This window comes from Camelina sativa, chromosome 15, assembly GCF_030686135.1.
Source record: "Camelina sativa cultivar CO46 ecotype springtype chromosome 15, ASM3068613v1".
Classification (NCBI taxonomy): Eukaryota; Viridiplantae; Streptophyta; class Magnoliopsida; order Brassicales; family Brassicaceae; genus Camelina; species Camelina sativa.
The window spans coordinates 2,959,992-2,978,507 of record NC_141894.1 but is presented as its reverse complement, the minus strand read 5'-3'; the positions used below and the strand labels follow the sequence as shown (position 1 = coordinate 2,978,507).

The following is an 18,516-nucleotide window of genomic DNA, read 5'->3' as shown; positions in this document are numbered from 1 at the left end:
AGTTCGTTTCAGTTGTGGCTAAAGCTTAAAATCTTTCAAGCAAACCAGCATCAATTCTAACGATAGAATCCACTACTTCCTTGAGATTCTTGGTAGCAGCTCCTACATCATCCTCGGTTTGAGATGAAGCGTCGTATATCAAAATTTAAAATAGAGTTTAGGGTATCATATACACATTTTAGAATATAGGGTATAGGAGTTTATGGTATATGGTTTATATTCAAATCCAATTATGTTCCGTTAATTTTGCTCATTTCATCAAATTATTAATCATAACTAAATTTGCTGTATTTGTTTACTTCCTTATAGAGACACAAAATCATGTCTTTAGATAATAAAAGAATTGGTTATCTCAAAATTTTCAAGTTTAATAACTAAAATGTAAAAAAGCAATACTGCGTTTGATCTTTTGTGTAAATTAAAGTTAGGTTCATCCAAATTTGAATAACCTCGATCACTGGTCCATTACTCGTTTGAAAAACTAAATTGGTAATGATTACATTAAAGAGAATTCATATTTAGAAAGAAGAAATCCATTTTAGGGTGCTTATTAGAGCCTTGGACTATTAAAAAATTTCCGCGAGATATGAAAAGCCCATTATTCTACAGGCCCATCTAACAAAGTCGAGACCTAATTCTAAACGCTGAAAGGAATCGCTGGAGGAGGTAGAAGGTTCTAGTCGGAAGGTCTCTCAGAAGCCTACAAAAGGTACCGTTGGGGGGCAGCAGAGCCTTTTTTACTTACCAGAAAACTCCACAGAAATCGTCATTGGAAGCTTCTAATAAGCAGAGAGAGAGATGGCGGGAGACACAGGTAGGAGGAAGATCAAACTTTTCTGTCCCTCGGTATCCAAGATTGTGGAGTGGGTTGCTTGGAACGACCAGAAACTAGACTTTAGAGCCATAGCCGCAGCGTTTGGGCTCGAACCATCGACGGTGAAGCTCAATGGTCACTTCATAAGCAGAGGTATTGATCTAATGGCCACTTGTGTGACGTGGCAGTCTTTGCTCGCTTTCTTCTCCGCTAAAGGTTTGTCTACTGGAAAACACGAAGCCGATGCTCTTCTCGTCCACGGCAAGCTCTCTAAACTCGGTTCCAAAAGTAAGCTTCTTCTTCCTTTGCTTTGACAATAAAATTTTCAATTCAAACTCTTATCTAAAATTATTTATATCTTCCCAGGAGCACACTCTGATCCTCAGGAGGACTTATTAACCTGCGATGATGATCTTGGTCTAATCAAAACGAAGAAGTTCAAACATAAGTGTTCAGGTATGAGGTGTTTTTGTCACACCATGTAGTTTTAAGACTATGATGTGTCTTGAGCTTAATCTGACTTTTCGGTTTCATCAGTTGGAGAATCTCTGAGCTCTGAATGTAACAAGAGAAAGCTATTATTGTCTGAAGATTCACACTCACACAAGAAACTAAAACTCAACAGGGATGTTAGCTTTGGAGGGAGCGTATCTAAAACGTCGTTGAAGTGCAGTTTCATTAGTGATAATGGTCTCAAGAGGAGAAGAGAAGATGATATGATTGCTTCTGCATCTTGTAAGAAGATAAGATGAGAAGGACAATGTAGAAATTGAGCAGCCTGTGTATGCAATAGTTTTTGTCTCTAAACGAGAAATGCAAAATTCTAATACAACTCTAAGAGCAAATCTTACACGGTCCAAAATTACCTTGTCGATACACATATGGTACAACTGGTTCTTTTTTTTCTTGTAAAGATTTGATTAAGCCTAGCTACTTGTCCGTGGAAAAATATTGCCATGCTGCAGCAGCTCCTGCAACTAATATGATTTTGAAAATAAGTTTACTAGACAAGAACGAAGATTCAGCTGCAGGCGACTCTGATGATGGTGCTTCAATTGGTCTCCCTCTAATCTTGGCTGTCAATCTTGATAATAACTGCTTAAGTCCAACTCTTTTCTTTCCTACTGGAGAAAACAGAACAATCATAAATCAGACATTAAAATCAAGGTTTTCTCATTGAGCCTCAAATTATCTTGAATCCTGGCAGCAGACATATCGGTGACTAACCTTGGCTTTTGAGAAACTTTTCTTCTTCACCGATTCGTCTACGTAGAACATTGAGCAATGATCCGAAATACAATGCGAAGATGGTGCATGTGATTGTGATTACGTTGTAGGGCATGCTAAAATCAGGAGTTGTCAAAGGTACGAGCAATACTTCTGTGTAAGAGCGAACTAAGGACTTTTCCTGCAATAGACCAGAGGACAAATGAAATTATTTTAGTTGAAATTAGGTAACAAAGGAAGATAAACTTTAACCCTTTTGAGTGTTATATTGGTTCTCTACCTTAAAACTTGATAATAAGGGTGATTTGCTGAGCTCTTCTTGGAAATCTAAACTAGCATGATGATTGGGAAAGCTTATCAAAGCCGATGGAATGTCGAATCCTTGATTAGCATCAGGAGGATACTCATCTATATGTAGAAAACCCTGTTGAGATATTTTCAGACACAGATTAATATACACACAGTATTGAGACGCTCTAGATCAAATCTATTTGACGGTCAGATTATGCTAGGTGAATTCGAAAGTATGGTGAACGAGTGATCACCTTATCATATTCGATTGATATGGCTGCAGATTTTACTTCACATGGTAGTTCCAGCATCATCTCCAGCATGCCAGATGACACCTTATCCGTAGATGGTGAGACATTGATCTTCTTTAAGACCTCACTGTCTGTCTTCTGCTGTTGGTCCACAAAGATTTGTAAGGTATGATAATAAACCTTAACATACCATGGGAAAATCTGGAAAATGTTTGCTTTTATTGTACAGCGTCCATCTGTGACTTCTCTGCCGGGTAACTTCTCCTGCGATTCTGTCGCTTTTAACAAGATGGCTATTGCACCTCTTTCGTTCCCACTACCCATCAAAAACCGACTAGCCTGTAATGGAGCCTGTTGACATGACCATTTTGAGGGAAGTTTCCAAGTAAGGCCAAGATCAAATGGCTCGCTGTCACTAGATTTGTCAATACCAAAGATAAAAAGCAAGCTGCTGCTTTCTCGAAGAACCCTATCTGGCTTAAGGGACAAATCAAAATCTGCATTCTTCCAGAGTTTTTGAGCTTCTATTTCTGTATCCACGTTCTTTGATTCGTGACCAAGACGATCCTCCAATTGAAGATACACATTACTTGACTTTGCAAGAACACAACTCCCAACTACTTTTCGCCCAAAGAGGGAGCTGAGGGACCAACTTGGCTGCATATTTGTTTCAACAGACGTAGTTTCAGACTGAAGAACAACAGTAAGAGTTTGCTCCAGCACTATGCCAGAACCTAATCCCTCTTGACCAGATTCAACCGTGGATAAATGCAACCTCTGAGAATGATAAAACCCTCTATAAACAGAAGGCCTATTCATTAGTGCAGAAATGCCATCCTTGTCTCTACACGGAAGCAGCTTTAGCCATGGGGTCAAGTTCTCAGTACAAACAGCTTCACGTGGCAGTGAACCATACCTCAGCTTGTCAGAATTTGTCCCAAACCCCCAAGTAGGAGCAGCATATGAAGTGGAAGACTCTAGAAAGTTGATCGAAGCACAAAAAAGCCCTGATAGTGCGTGAGTTAAGTTCTTCCAAGAAGTATCAACCTGAGACTGAGGAACATCAAACACAGCCCACAGCTCCACCCCAACAGGCTTGGCATTCATACTTGATAGAGGGTCAAATCCTCCCCAATGTTCATGGTTCCAACGACCCTGAGTAAAAGATAGCTCCATCTCCTTGACCCGAAATTTCTGAACCTGTTTCAGAATTCACAATTTTCAGAGTTTACAGAAAACCAAAACACACTTGCACAAACTCAAGTTAACTCTTAGATAGCTGCAAAACTCAAAATCAAGATGAGAGCAAATTCGAGAAAACCTAATCACATCTAAGCAAACCAAATAAGATAAAAATTCCCATCCCTAATTTCTAATCTCAATTAGTTCGTATGATGAAAGAGGAGTTAATGTACCAACTGAGAGATAGCTTTTGGGAAGAGATGGTGATGGCGGCCATGGGAATTAGACGGAGGAGCTCGGTTCTCGAAATGGAAGTGAGCTAAAACTTTTCGATCAGGCAAAGGCTTCAACAGCAATGCTTCGCTGAATTCTTCAGCTTCTTTCGATCCAAAAGCGATTGCAACCAAAAACGATTGCAAAATTAACAAAGGGATCCAAGATCGAATAAGGCTAGCCATAATCGTGATTCACTGATAAAAAAAACGTCGGAGTAGGTCACTGCGCGGATCGGGTCATTACAAAGTATTAACGCCTGAGCTCCGGCGAAGGAGTGAGATAACGAACGAAGAAGACGACGACGTGAGAGTTGTGTTTAGTTCCTCTCCTCCTCAATATTATCAAATTCATCATTATTCAAAGTTTTTGGATCTGTTGGTTTTGGTTTAGTCTGGTTTTTAACTCTCGGTCGGTTTAGCTCGATTTTAGTTTTTAAAAGGGATTGTATGCGAGTGGGCTTGAAAGTTTTGGGCTTCGTCGAGCTTGCCAAACAAAGTCCATAACGATACATGAAACATTACAACTTGATGATATCAAGTCATCATCTTTGACTCTTTGTAATTAAGTTCACAAGGTTCATAGTGAAACTTGAAATGACAGTCCAAGCTAAGATGTAATTATTAAAATTAAGAATTTATTTCAAGATGAAATTTTCAGATTTCTATATTGCTAATCAATTTTATGTTTTCTATGTTTTGTAATCCTTTGAACTATTTAAAATTTGATTTTTTTTGGCTAATTACATTTACCAAAAAAAAATTGTTTGTTGAAAGAATTAGATGGTTCCAAATTCTGAACTTGAACTATGTGAATTGGATGGAACTCTTCCTCTTAATAGTATAGTAAATTGGTATGAATATATTCATATCAATTTCCTATCAAAAAAAAAATATTCATATCAATTCACATAACTATCAAAAAGAAGAGTTCAATACCATTCACAAAGATCAATCTCATATTTTGAATAATCTAATTCTTTGATCTAACAAACAATTTTTGATAAATAAGTGTTTTGACAATACTGTTATTTATAGTTAAGTCCAAGGTTGTTTATTTTTGTAATTGTCGATGTGGGATGCAAAAAAATATATATATATATATTTATCTCGAGCCATTACTTAACGATTGCTATAGATTTGTTATTAGACTTTATTAGATTTGGATCTATTTTAGATGTATGTTACCTTGAAAATTAGTTAACAAAAGAAAAAAAAATGTATTTCTTTCGGGCCATTACTTAAAGCTTGTTATAGATTTATTATTGGACTTTTATTGGATTTCACTCTAATTTAGGTATGTTATCTTGAAAATTAGTAAAACCAAATAACAAAAGAAAATAGAAAAAGTAGTATCAACAAAATCACCCTTTATCTATTTATTATATACAAGCAATAATAAATATCTTTCACGAGGTTATGTAGATTATTAAGAATCATGAGAAACGAGACAACAGACGTGAAATTATAGTATTAATAGTCGAGAGACTAACTTTATTATTTAGCATTAAACAAACCAGTTCCGGATACTCAATGGACAACCCGACCACCAACTCTTGTTCTTTTAGATAAGCATAGGAGTATCAACATGATCCAAGTAGAATCGAAGACAATGACCCTTCTCCCCTCCTTGAATCTTATATTGTCTGAGATCTTTTGTCTCTGGATCATAATAGTAAACATAGATTGATATTTTGCCATCAATCTTTGGCAAAAAGTGCTTCATTGAGAAAACAAGTTTTCCTGTTCTGGTGGTACCTCTGAAAAAATACAGCGTAGGCACATCAACTGTTTTTTTATAAAAAGGGATCTCAATGCGGATCCTTGACCAAGTTCCTGCGACTTCATTTCTAACCCATATGTGAAAGACTTTATTCCAATTCCACTCGTACACAACTTCATGTGAAAATTGAGAGTCATCCACTAAGGCGACCGCACCATTAATGTAATTTACCAGTTCCCAACCACGAGGATCTCTGCAATTCGACACATCCCAACCATTCTCAATGTTCATGTCCTCGGGTAACTCACTAACACTAAACTCTTCAGACCTCACGTTGAACATCATTACCAGACCTCTGCCAGTACTGGACCTAGCTCGATAGTACAATACTCCTTCTTTACATAGCCCTTGTGCAGTAGGAGTTGGAGAATGTTGATGCTCACATGTGATCTGTCTCCAAGCTGCCTCGTTCGTTCCTATCGTGAAAACATGTTGTTCTTCCTTGGTTACTTCTGCTACGCATAACACCTTGTACACATCCGTGAGTTCATCGTATCCGAAGAAAAATCTTAGGGGTGCGCTTTTGTTAGGCAGTGGGATCTCAGCTAAATGCTGAGACTTGTTCGTACCCGGATTGAAGATCATAAACTCTGTGTTTAAACGATGACATATCAAACCTCGGACGGGGGAAGAAGCCTCATATCCTAGGTCTGGAGAAAGAAGCACTTGTTGTTGACCAGAAGACAACAATGGTTCCTCTTCATGATAAACAGACTGAAACAACACCTCACTTATGTTTCTGGATGGCTTGGAGCTCGTGGTTATATTATATTGATAGATCGTGAAGAACAGTCGAGGCTTTGTCGTCGATCGACTCATGTAAAGATTTATGAATTCTTTTGTGCGGATAAGAGACGCCCATTTCTTTGAGGTGCAGATGCATTTCATCAAGGTTTTCAGAGGCAAACGTGACAGTATCTCCGTTTGTATCTCTAAAGGAAGTGCTTCGAAACTTGTCTCAATCACAGCCTTTGCTCTTCTTTTGTTTTGAACATTCTCCATTTTTCTCTCTTCTTCTCTCTAATGATAATTAAAATGTGGTTGGTGACGAAAAACACAGATGTATGTGATGTATTTATAGAGGAATGATTGTGATCAAGGCTTTGTTAATTACCAACGTTGTGAGAGGGTGACTTTAGTTTAACTTGTTGATTAAGTTTGATTTCATTGCTTTACATCTAAAAACAAAAAAAGAGAAGTATCATTAATTTCACACGTTAAAGACTTACTAAAATTATTAGCCAATTATAATTGAAATTATTGGATACCAAGCATGATTTTTACAGAGTTTGTTTCATCCTACACGGTTTTAGTAGTAGTTTAGTTTTTTGAATACAATTGAATCACACGTCAAAACATTAATATTCAAGTTATCTTTTTTAAAAAAAAAAAGTGGTTTTCACTTTAGTTTGTTTTGTACACAACTGTGAAAAATAAAGGTGACACAACTCAAAACTTACTCATTTTTATGACTAAATTAACAAGATATGTTTTGGTGTTAAGCATGACTTGAAAGGTTTTATTTCATCGTACATATCTACTCATCAATCCACAAAATCAATTAAAAATATAGAAAAATACGTTTTAACCCTCTTAAAGGTTTTCAATTTTCACTTTAATTCTTTGTACAGCATTATGTTTATTCCACAAACTGCCACAAACTGACAAAAACTAATCTGGCATGCCAGTTTTTAATCTGAATGCCATTAAAAATATGATATTCCTAAATTACCCTTAACGAAATCAGAGACGAAATACAACTAGAACAACTAAGAGAAAATTGGACAACTGGTACAATAAGACAAGTAATACAATTGGTACAACTGAGTTATAATATTATAATGAGTACAACTGATAGAGAATAGAACAATTGGTACAACTAAAATATACAAGTACAACTAGTACAAATGATATATACAGATGAGTACAACTGATAGAGAACCAAACAATTGGTACAGCTAATATATAAAATACAACTAGTACAAATGATATATTCAGCTGGTACAACCGTTACCAAACCAATTAATAATTGTAAACCCTAGCGCCGCCGTTGCCGATTCTGCACCATCAACCCCGGATTTTAACCTCTCCATGGCTTCCTCCGCCGTCCATTTACGCCCCCAGATATTCCCTCTTCACCACCAACTCATTTATGCCCCCAGATCTTCTCCCATGGCTTCCTTCGCCGCAAATCCTCATCTCCGCCGCAAATCATTATCTCCGCTGCAACTAAACAAGAACCGAAATAACCTTTGGCTATGGCGGCACACACACAACGATCAGAAGAGAAATCTAAGAACATTCAAAAAAAATCACTCTTTTTGTTTTTTTGCAGAACTGTCGGCGAGAAAGAGAGAGAAAACTCAAGGGAAAAGAAATAAATGAGTATTACGTTAAAGGGTTTTTGGTCTTTTTACAACATTTTGATTTAAATAAATTAAAAAAATAAATAAATAAACGTAATATGGCATTCTAGCCTTTTTTTTCTTTGATAGAAACTTACTTTCCAATTCCATAAAATTTCTTTATTTTTAATCCACTAGTTTGAAAAACCAAAACACACTTGCACAAACTCAAGTTACTCTTAGATAGCTGCAAAACTCTACATCACTGTTACTCAAAATCAAGATTATTTTAAACAGTTGGTACAAAAATATCAATTAGAATCTTCCAAGATAGCTAAGAAGAGAGCAAATTCGAGACAACCTAATCACATTTAAGCAAACCAAATAAGAAAAAAAATTCCCATCCCTAATTTCTAATATCAGTTCGTATGATGAAAGAGGAGTTAATGTACCAACTGAGAGATAGCTTGGGAAGAGATGGTGATGGCGGCCATGGGAATTAGACTGATAAGGTTCATCAGGCTTATTATCGCAAGAAGTCGTCAGCCACGTCAGCATCGGATGAGTCAAATGAGGAGAAGGAGTTGACTGGTCAACTGAAGTCAAAGTAGCTGAGAGACTCGGAACGGTTCAGAGGGTTTTCTGTTATTCCTTGAAGGCTATAAGAGCCGTTGTATTGTCTTGTGTGACTTTCATGCTTATTCTGGGTTTAATTCTCTTGCGATGTGCTTGGGAGCGAGTGATGTGCTCGTTGATCAATGTTGATCAGTTCTATTCAGTTTAAGTTTTCTCTCTCGTTGTAATTCCCTAAACTCTGTTCATCTCTTTGAGTTCTAATTGATTACGGAAGTATTATTCAGCAAATTGAGTTAGATTTATCTAGAATCTATCATTGGTGCGGCGTAACTGGATTGTTTAGATCGCGATGGTGGAAATGAGTGAATCGGAGCCGATCGAATCGGCGAACCTACAGGATAACCCAACGGAGAACCTTATGCAATTCTTACGCGGCGGATACCACCGTTTGGTTCAATCGAAGGTGGAACACGAGGATAAGATCCAATCGTTGGACGCGACGTTGCAATCAGTGCTCAGTACCTTAGCGCGAGTTGAAATTCAGCTTGGGAAACGACCGGAGCAGTCGGAATCGTCGAGTCCGCCACCACAGGTACGGTATACTTACGATACTTCTCCGCGTGTTGCTGATGATCGGAATCTACCACTAGAGAATAGATCTAGCTTATTGCGGAAGATTGATATGCCTGTTTTTGATGGATCTCAAGTATACGAGTGGTTATCTAAGGTAGAGAGATTTTTTCGCGTTGGTCGTTACTCTGATTTTGATAAACTGGATTTGGTGGCGTTAAGTTTGGAGGGAGATGTATTGAAGTGGTTTAACTGGGAGATGAATCGCAGAGAGTTTCGATCGTGGAACGAGTTTAATCAGAGACTGTTTTTGAGGTTTGCTGAATCTATTGAAGCTGATCCTGGTAATCGTTTATTTGCGATCAAGCAAACGGGGACAGTAGCAGCCTATGTAACAGAATTTGAAGATTTATCTGCTCAGGTTCCTGGTTTGGATGATTCTCATTTGGAGAAAATATTCTACAATGGATTGAAACAAGAGATGAAAGAAGTAATCAAGATGAAGGAGCCTAAAGGGATTGATTATCAGAAAGCAGCAGTGTTGAGAATGGAATCAAGCTCTTTTTGTCAATTAATCAGTGAGAAGGAGAACAGACCAGTTATTCCACAGAAGCAATTTGTTTCCAAGTCACCAGCTACTTATACAGCGACTAAACCCGTGTTATTGCCTAAGGGACTGGGTCAAGCTGTACAACCTGGGGCGATAGAGAAACAAGGAGGTCCACCACGACAGAGACATACATCAGAGGAACTGGATGCGATGAGAAGTAAGGGCATATGTTTCAAGTGTAAAGGGAAGTACTCTAGAGGTCATATTTGTCCCTTAAAAGAGTTACAAATACTGACTGTTGTGGATGGGTTAGAGTTGGAAGTGATGGTTGAGGAGATTCAGACTGAGGTTATAGAGGAGATAGTTCAGACTGCAGAGGTGAGATGTTTATCTCTCAACTCTTTTCTTGGTATTCATTCTCCCAAGAAAACAAAATTGGTAGGCCTTATTGGCAAGTGTCGGGTGGTGGTACTTTTGGACTCGGGAGCTTCACATAATTTCATAACTCCATCAGTGGTTAACAAGATCAAACTGAAAACATGTGCAGCGGGAAACTTGGAAGTGTTGTTGGGAAACGGTGCATCTGTACACGGCTATGGTATTTGCAAAGATGTCAAATTCCAGCTTGGTGGTGAAGAGTTTGAGAGTGAATTTATCTCGTTAGAAGTGGGGGGAGTAGATGTCATCCTTGGAGTACAGTGGCTTGAAACACTAGGGAGGTGTGAAGTAGATTGGAAGTTACAGGAATGGTCCTTTATGTACAAAGGAAGGAAAGTTACATTATGGGGTGATCCTTCCTTACATGGTCCTTTGTTATCAACAAAGACTCTCGATGCTCCCGTTCAACAATTTTTCGCCTCTGATAGTCAGACACAACTCGTTGCTATGCAGTCCACTGATTCAGCTTCAGTTGTTGATCCGATCATTACCAAGGTGTTAGAGAAGTTCACGGCTGTGTTTGCTATTCCTGTCGGTTTACCACCGGTACGAGGACAGGAGCACTGTATTAACCTTAAACCAGGAGTGCAGTCGATCACAGTTCGCCCATATAGATATCCTCATGCCACCAAAGAAATAATGGAGAGTATGGTGGGAGAGATGTTAGCCTCGGGTATTATCAGAGTTAGCAACAGTCCGTTTTCGAGCCCTGTCTTACTGGTTAAAAAAAAAGATTTGTCTTGGCGTTTTTGTGTTGATTACAGGACTCTTAACCGAGCTACAATTCCAGATAAATTCCCTATCCCAGTCATTGATCAACTTCTCGATGAATTACATGGTGCTATGATTTTTTCAAAGATTGATCTACGGTCTGGGTATCATCAAATACGGATGAAGCAGGAGGATATCATGAAAACAGCATTCCGCACATTAGAGGGCCATTACGAATTTCTAGTAATGCCTTTTGGCCTTACCAACGCTCCTGCAACCTTCCAAGCGTTGATGAACAAGGTATTCAAACCTTATTTGCGAAAGTTTGTGGTGGTGTTTTTTGATGATATCTTGGTGTATAGTGGCAGTGTGGAAGATCATGCAATTCACCTGGGTTTGGTGCTACAACTATTGCATGATAATGTGTTGTTCGCTAATCAAAAGAAGTGTGTGTTCGGGGCATTTAAGGTGGAATATTTGGGTCATGTTATCTCTAAAGACGGAGTGGCTACGGATACAGTCAAAACTGAAGCGATGATGCAATGGCCGGTTCCTGTTAATATCAAACAACTTCGGGGTTTTTTGGGCCTTACTGGATATTATAGAAAATTTGTTCGCAATTATGGGACATTAGCAAGGCCATTAACGGATTTGTTGAAGAAGGATAGTTTTCAGTGGAGTGGCTTAGCTCAAGAGGTGTTTGATAACTTGAAGCTTGCAATGTCATCAGTGCCAGTTTTGGGATTACCAGATTTTACCAAGACTTTTATTTTGGAGACTGATGCTTCAGGAACTGGTGTGGGTGCAGTGCTTATTCAGAACAAGAGACCATTGGCTTATTTCAGTCATGGCTTAACCACAAGGGAGCAACTGAAACCAGCATATGAAAGAGAGTTGATGGCTATTGTGATGGCAGTTCTAAAATGGAAACATTATTTGCTGGGGAGGAAGTTTGAAGTACACACTGATCAAAGGAGTCTCAAATTTTTGTTGGAACAAAAAGAGGTCAATATGGAGTATCAACGTTGGCTGACTAAACTTTTGGGGTTTGATATGGATATAGTTTATAAACCGGGAGTGGAAAATAAAGCTGCGGATGGCCTATCTAGAATTCCTCATACAATGTCAGCTTCACTATTGGCTTTCTCTGTTCCTTCTACAATCCAACTGCAAGACTTGTTCAAGGAAATAGAATCTGATGCCTCTCTTCAGTCATTGGTTCGACAATTCTCATCTCCAGGCTTCCATCCCAAATATCATGTTGTGGAGGGAAGGTTATGGTATAAAAAGAGGTTAGTGATCCCTAAAACTTCAAAGTTTATGTCGTTGATCCTCCATGAGTTTCATGACAGTAAAATGGGAGGCCACGTAGGCATATTGAAGACGATGAAGAGGGTTCAGTCTGTGTTTCATTGGGAGGGTATGTACAAGGATATTAAACGGTATGTTTCAGAATGCTCGATCTGTCAAACTCATAAATACTCAACATTGGCACCTGCGGGTTTATTACAGCCGTTACCTATTCCAAACGCTATTTGGGAAGATGTGTCTCTTGATTTTATTGAAGGACTACCAACGTCGGGAGGTATCAACGTGATATTGGTAGTGGTGGACAGACTTAGCAAGGCAGCTCATTTTCTAGGCCTTAAACATCCATTTAAAGCTGTTGATGTGGCACAGAAGTTTGTTGAAAATGTGGTTAAGCTACATGGTTATCCTAAGTCAATTGTATCTGATCGGGATAAGGTGTTCGTGGGTAGTGTTTGGAAGGAACTGTTTCGTTTGTCAGGCACTCAGCTTAAGTTCAGCACAGCGTATCATCCGCAGACTGACGGACAAACGGAGGTACTGAACAGGTGTCTGGAGACGTATTTGCGTTGCTTTGCCTCAAGTCACCCACGCACTTGGGCTAAGTTTTTGTCTTGGGCAGAGTATTCATATAATACGGCATATCATACGGCTCTTAAATCTTCACCATTCAAGGTAGTTTATGGAAGAGATCCGCCAGTCTTGTTGTCTTATGAGAATGGTTCAACCACGAACTGGGAGTTAGAAGTGCAGTTGAAGGAGCGTGACATTATGTTGACTCATATACGGGGAAATTTACAGAGGGCTCAAGAGTTGATGAGGAAACAGGCAGATAAGCATAGGCGGAATGTGGAGTTTGCTATAGGGGATTGGGTATATTTGAAGCTGCAACCATATCGACAAATGTCTGTGGTTAAACGCCCTTGCCCCAAGCTCGCAGCAAAGTTCTTTGGCCCCTTTTTGATACTGGAGCGAATTGGACCGGTGGCTTATCGATTACAACTTCCGGATTCTGCTAAGATACACAATGTGTTCCATGTTTCTCAGTTGAAGGCCGTGGTTGGTGATCCGCAACAGGTTCAATATACAGACCCTCCTGAGGTTATCGAAGATGAGTTTTTATTTACAGAAAAAGTCTTGGAGGTTCGCTTTAATGCCACTGGTGGTCGAGAGTTTTTGGTCCATTGGTTCGATAGGCCAGACTCAGAGAATTCATGGATGCTTTCTAAGGATTTTGTGCAGCTGTTTCCACAATTCACGCTTGAGGACAAGCTGTTTCTCCGGGGGGAAGTATTGATAAGGTTCATCAGGCTTATTATCGCAAGAAGTCGTCAGCCACGTCAGCATCGGATGAGTCAAATGAGGAGAAGGAGTTGACTGGTCAACTGAAGTCAAAGTAGCTGAGAGACTCGGAACGGTTCAGAGGGTTTTCTGTTATTCCTTGAAGGCTATAAGAGCCGTTGTATTGTCTTGTGTGACTTTCATGCTTATTCTGGGTTTAATTCTCTTGCGATGTGCTTGGGAGCGAGTGATGTGCTCGTTGATCAATGTTGATCAGTTCTATTCAGTTTAAGTTTTCTCTCTCGTTGTAATTCCCTAAACTCTGTTCATCTCTTTGAGTTCTAATTGATTACGGAAGTATTATTCAGCAAATTGAGTTAGATTTATCCAGAATCTATCATAGACGGAGGAGCTAAAACTTTTTGATCAGGCAAAGGCTTCAACAGCAATGCCTCGCTGAATTCTTCAGCTTCTTTCGATCCAAAAGCGATTGCAACCAACAACGATTGCAAAATTAACAAAGGGATCCAAGATCGAACAAGGCTAGCCATAATCGGGATTTAACTCTCGGTTTAGCTCGATTTTAGTTTTTAAAGGGATTGTAATGCGAGTGGGCATGGAAGTTTTGCGCTTCGTCGAGCTTGCCAAACAAAGTCCATAACGATATATGAATCTTCGTGGTTTTAATAATTAAGTTCACGAGGTTATCAACTTTGTGTTTTCTATGTTTTTTTTAATCGTTTGAACTGTTTAAAATTTGATTATTTTTGGCTAATTACATTTACCAAAAAAAAAAAACAATTTGTTTAAAGAATTAGATGGTTCCAAATTCTGAACTTGAACTATGTGAACTGGATGGAACTCTTCCTCTTAATAGTATAGTAAATTGGTATGAATATATTCATATCAATTCACATAACTATCAAAAAGAAGAGTTCAATACCATTCACAAAGATCAATCTCATATTTTGAATAATCTAATTCTTTGATCTAACAAACTATTTTTGATAAATAAGTGTTTTGACAATACTGTTATTTATAGTTAAGTCCAAGGTTGTTTATTTTTGTAATTGTCGATGTGGGATACAAAAAAAAAAAAATTCTCTCGGGCCACTACTTAACGATTGCTATAGATTTGTTATTGGACTTTTATTGGATTTGGATCTATTTTAGATGTATGCTATATTGAAAATTAGTAAAATAAAAAAAATATATATATATATATATATATATATATATATATTTCTTTCGGACCATTACTTAACGAGTGCTATAGATTTGTTATTGGACTTTTATTGGATTTCGCTTTATTTTAGATATATGTTATCTTGAAAATTAGTAAAACTAAATAACAAAAGAAAAAAAGAAAAAGTAGTATCAACAAAATCACCCTTTATCTTGTATTTATTATATACAAGCAATAATAAATATCTTTCATGAGGTTATGTAAATTATTAAGAATCATGAGAAATACCTGGTGAAGATAGACATTTATGGTGTATATAAACTATATTGTAATGATTTTGGACCAATATAAATTGAGATTGAAAAGAAAAGTACCACCAGACAAGGGAGAATAGTACCTGTTAAAAACATCCATAACACAAAACTACAAAGCAGAAAGACACAAAACATTGTGGTTAGATAGATATCCCCACTATCCAAGATTGGAAAAAGTAATTTAGAAAACCAAAAACGTCACCGGTGTAACTCCTCGAGACTGCACGTATACACAGAAAACTATGGGGTACCGGTCTCAATATTAGTTTAACGATAATGACTATTTAACCGGGAAGATTCTTTTCCCATAATACCCCTAACGCCAACAATTAAAAAAACAAAAAGCCGAAACCCGCCCACCACAATGATAATCTCCGCCACAACTCCACCACCCTTGTGAACTAAACGATGACGTTTCTACTACTTCTGCTCTTCTGTTTTCTCTCGCCGGCAATCTTATCCGCCGATTATATCCCTTCAACGTTGGACGGACCTTTCGTTCCGGTGACGGTGCCTTTGGACACTTCTCTCCGTGGAAAAGCCATCGATTTGCCTGACACTGATCCCCGCGTCCGCCGCCGTGTCACCGGTTTCGAGCCGGAGCAGATATCTATCTCCCTCTCCTCCGATCACGATTCTATATGGGTATCTTGGATCACAGGTTCATTTTTATCACCTTCAATCACTTTCTCATTTACTGAAAAATTACGTTATCTTTTTTTATTAATTACGTCATTTTTTGGCTAATTACGTGATTAAATAATCCTCTTCAATTCAATTCTATATACTTTTTTTTTTTTAACTCTTCCTCTTAAAGAACTGTACTAGTAATGTTATGTAATAAATGCTAGTTATGTCTGACTCTGACACCAACTCTTTTTAGTTACTTCAACTGAAAGTTAGAATCTTGTGACTCTGATGAAAGCTGATGACTAGAGTTCGTTATTTAATGAAGTAATGTTTTGTGTTTGAAAGGTGAGTTCCAAATCGGAAAGAACGTGAAGCCATTAGATCCGACAAGTATCAATAGTATTGTCCAATTCGGGACATTGAGGCACTCACTGAGTCATGAAGCCAAAGGACATTCACTTGTTTATAGTCAACTTTACCCTTTCGATGGTCTCCTTAACTATACATCTGGAATCATACACCATGTTCGCATTACAGGTTCATTCATCTCTGTTTTTTTCTTTCTTCATTTTAGCTTACATATATATAGGGCCTGAAACCAAATACTGTCTATTTACTATCGCAGGGCTGAAACCAAGTACTGTCTATTATTATCGATGCGGAGATCCATCAAGATGGTCTATGAGTAAGATACGCCATTTCAGGACAATGCCGGTTTCTAGTCCCTCGAGTTATCCTGGTCGAATAGCGGTTGTGGGTGACCTTGGTCTCACTTATAACACAACGGATACAATTAGTCACTTGATTCATAACTCTCCGGATCTTGTTTTATTGATCGGCGATGTGAGTTACGCAAACTTGTATCTAACAAACGGGTCTAGCTCCGATTGTTATTCTTGCTCTTTCCCTGAGACACCTATACATGAGACGTACCAGCCACGTTGGGACTATTGGGGTAGGTTTATGGAGGACCTGACTTCTAAAGTTCCTTTGATGGTGATTGAAGGGAACCATGAGATCGAATTGCAAGCCGAGAACAAGACCTTTGAAGCTTATAGTTCAAGATTCGCTTTCCCTTTTAAAGAAAGCGGCTCTTCTTCCACGCTCTATTATTCTTTTAACGCTGGTGGGATTCACTTCATCATGCTCGGTGCTTACATTGCTTATGACAAATCAGGTTGATGATTCTTGAAACTATGACCTCTAAGTTTACATGTTTGCACTCTCTTTTAAAGTTGTATGTGTGTTTGCAGCGGAACAATATGAGTGGCTGAAGAAGGATTTGGCTAAAGTTGATAGATCGGTAACTCCATGGTTGGTAGCTTCTTGGCATCCACCTTGGTATAGTTCTTATACAGCGCATTACAGAGAAGCGGAATGCATGAAAGAAGCTTTGGAGGAATTACTTTATTCTTACGGTACCGACATTGTCTTCAACGGACATGTAAGACCTGACCCAAGAAGCTGTCTCTTATCTCTTTGCCCTTTCAACAATGATTAACCGTTTTGTTTTCTTGTGAATACTTTGTTTTTCCAAGGTTCATGCTTATGAACGGTCGAACAGAGTTTACAATTACGAACTAGACCTGTGTGGTCCGGTTTACATTGTGGTTGGTGATGGAGGTAACCGTGAAAAGATGGCGATTGAGCACGCCGATGAACCAGGTAAATGTCCTGAGCCTTTAACCACGCCGGATCCAGTCATGGGTGGGTTTTGTGCTCGGAACTTTACCCCGTCTGGTGAGTTCTGTTGGGATCGCCAACCTGATTATAGTGCCATGAGAGAAAGCAGCTTTGGCCATGGAATCCTCGAGGTATTGGCAGTTTACTTAGATCTTGAACGCATCAAAACAGAGGCTAACCTTGAATCTAATTAAAAGAATATATATTAATCTCTATGTAGATGAAGAACGAGACATGGGCACTATGGACATGGTATAGGAATCAAGACTCGAATAGCGAAGTCGGAGATCAGATTTACATTGTGAGACAACCTGACCAATGTCCGCATCACAACCGCCTTTTTAACCATTGCTAAGCTCAAAGTTAAAAAACAGAGATGATCTAATAAAAGATTTGGGACTTCTTTGATGTAACAGTTTTTCCCCAATATACAAAAAAAGAAAAGAGTTTCAAAACTTCCCAATAAATAAACAAAAAGTTTGTATCTAAAAGATCTCAAGGAACTCAACGACGAAGCTGCTGCAAACAGGAAAATGGCCTTTCTGAGTCATAAAGCTCTTTAGAACAGAGCTTACAAAACGTGTGACCACAAGGTGAGAAAGATATATGCGCCTTTGATTTTCACCATGCAAGCGCAGCAACTAAGCTCTCCTTCTCCTACTCTCTGACCATCTCCTTCTGCTTCTTGAATCGCAACCGCTTCCCTCGTCGACATCTGCCTCTCTTCCACGAACATGACGATCGTCTGTTATCTTCTTCGCCGTCACTGTGATCTCTAACTTGAATTTTGCCGTGGTAACTGCGGTTTAGAGCTCCTAGACGGTAGTCATCTCCTAAAAAGCTGATGTCAGTCGAATCATCCGGTTGGTTTTTACTCGACCCGACCAGCAGAAGTTGGATAGACCATTTGGTGTTTTTTTTTTCGCTTTTTAGGCCTAAAAGATCATAAAATCTGGCGGGCTTTTTAGCCTAAATTTTAAAGTTCCTGTATTTAAATACATAACCCTAAAAAGATTATAGTTTCCCCCGTTTTGACGAAAGAATCGGATAGAAGAGCGAAACCCTAGTTTTTAGATCAATGACGCCGACTCTGAGATCTGTCGT

General features: G+C 38.6%; 3 protein-coding genes and 1 pseudogene across 6 annotated transcripts; 2 read left to right on the top strand and 2 right to left on the bottom strand.

The window, feature by feature from the left end:
- Nucleotides 1–633: 633 nt before the first annotated feature.
- On the top strand, nucleotides 634–1,676 carry LOC104744896 (uncharacterized). 2 transcript variants are annotated; one of them, XM_010466018.3, is made up of 3 exons: nucleotides 634–1,102; nucleotides 1,181–1,270; nucleotides 1,352–1,676. In XM_010466018.3, the coding sequence occupies exons 1-3, from the start codon at nucleotides 799–801 to the stop codon at nucleotides 1,564–1,566; spliced, it is 609 nt and encodes a 202-aa protein (XP_010464320.1). In that variant the 5' UTR covers nucleotides 634–798; the 3' UTR covers nucleotides 1,567–1,676. The 2 variants fall into 2 exon arrangements, with proteins under 2 accessions (XP_010464320.1, XP_087345144.1); XM_087489018.1 differs by having other exon boundaries at nucleotides 657–1,102; nucleotides 1,440–1,676.
- On the bottom strand, nucleotides 1,608–4,448 carry LOC104744897 (uncharacterized). Of its 2 annotated transcripts, none has more exons than XM_010466019.2 (5): nucleotides 3,999–4,448; nucleotides 2,587–3,783; nucleotides 2,322–2,465; nucleotides 2,042–2,222; nucleotides 1,608–1,938 (listed from the first exon to the last, which is right to left on the bottom strand). In XM_010466019.2, the coding sequence occupies exons 1-5, from the start codon at nucleotides 4,221–4,223 to the stop codon at nucleotides 1,745–1,747; spliced, it is 1,941 nt and encodes a 646-aa protein (XP_010464321.2). In that variant the 5' UTR covers nucleotides 4,224–4,448; the 3' UTR covers nucleotides 1,608–1,744. The 2 variants fall into 2 exon arrangements, with proteins under 2 accessions (XP_010464321.2, XP_010464323.2); XM_010466021.2 differs by having other exon boundaries at nucleotides 1,608–1,935.
- A 939-nt stretch (nucleotides 4,449–5,387) lies between these two features.
- LOC104748059 (putative F-box protein At1g70960 pseudogene) lies at nucleotides 5,388–6,888 on the bottom strand (annotated as a pseudogene). Its single transcript, XR_015582288.1, has one exon. The product of XR_015582288.1 is annotated as a putative F-box protein At1g70960 pseudogene (transcript).
- An 8,275-nt stretch (nucleotides 6,889–15,163) lies between these two features.
- LOC104744895 (purple acid phosphatase 15-like) lies at nucleotides 15,164–17,903 on the top strand. Its single transcript, XM_010466017.3, has 6 exons — nucleotides 15,164–15,760; nucleotides 16,075–16,266; nucleotides 16,355–16,906; nucleotides 16,983–17,173; nucleotides 17,268–17,543; nucleotides 17,633–17,903. Exons 1-6 carry the CDS (start codon nucleotides 15,508–15,510, stop codon nucleotides 17,765–17,767), a joined length of 1,599 nt encoding a protein of 532 aa, XP_010464319.2. The 5' UTR covers nucleotides 15,164–15,507; the 3' UTR covers nucleotides 17,768–17,903.
- The last annotated feature ends 613 nt before the right edge of the window (nucleotides 17,904–18,516 follow it).

Excerpts from the sequence above, each read along its gene's own strand:
- LOC104744896 (XM_010466018.3), top strand. The coding sequence starts at position 799 with ATGGCGGGAGACACAGGTAGGAGGAAGATCAAACTTTTCTGTCCCTCG. Across the intron at positions 1,103-1,180 it reads CTCTAAACTCGGTTCCAAAA|GAGCACACTCTGATCCTCAG; the intron begins GTAAGCTTCTTC and ends ATATCTTCCCAG. Across the intron at positions 1,271-1,351 it reads GTTCAAACATAAGTGTTCAG|TTGGAGAATCTCTGAGCTCT; the intron begins GTATGAGGTGTT and ends CGGTTTCATCAG.
- LOC104744897 (XM_010466019.2), bottom strand. The coding sequence starts at position 4,223 with ATGGCTAGCCTTATTCGATCTTGGATCCCTTTGTTAATTTTGCAATCG. Across the intron at positions 3,784-3,998 it reads CAAAAGCTATCTCTCAGTTG|GTTCAGAAATTTCGGGTCAA; the intron begins GTACATTAACTC and ends ATTCTGAAACAG. Across the intron at positions 2,223-2,321 it reads CCTTATTATCAAGTTTTAAG|GAAAAGTCCTTAGTTCGCTC; the intron begins GTAGAGAACCAA and ends GGTCTATTGCAG.
- LOC104744895 (XM_010466017.3), top strand. The coding sequence starts at position 15,508 with ATGACGTTTCTACTACTTCTGCTCTTCTGTTTTCTCTCGCCGGCAATC. Across the intron at positions 16,267-16,354 it reads ACACCATGTTCGCATTACAG|GGCTGAAACCAAGTACTGTC; the intron begins GTTCATTCATCT and ends TTACTATCGCAG. Across the intron at positions 16,907-16,982 it reads CATTGCTTATGACAAATCAG|CGGAACAATATGAGTGGCTG; the intron begins GTTGATGATTCT and ends GTGTGTTTGCAG.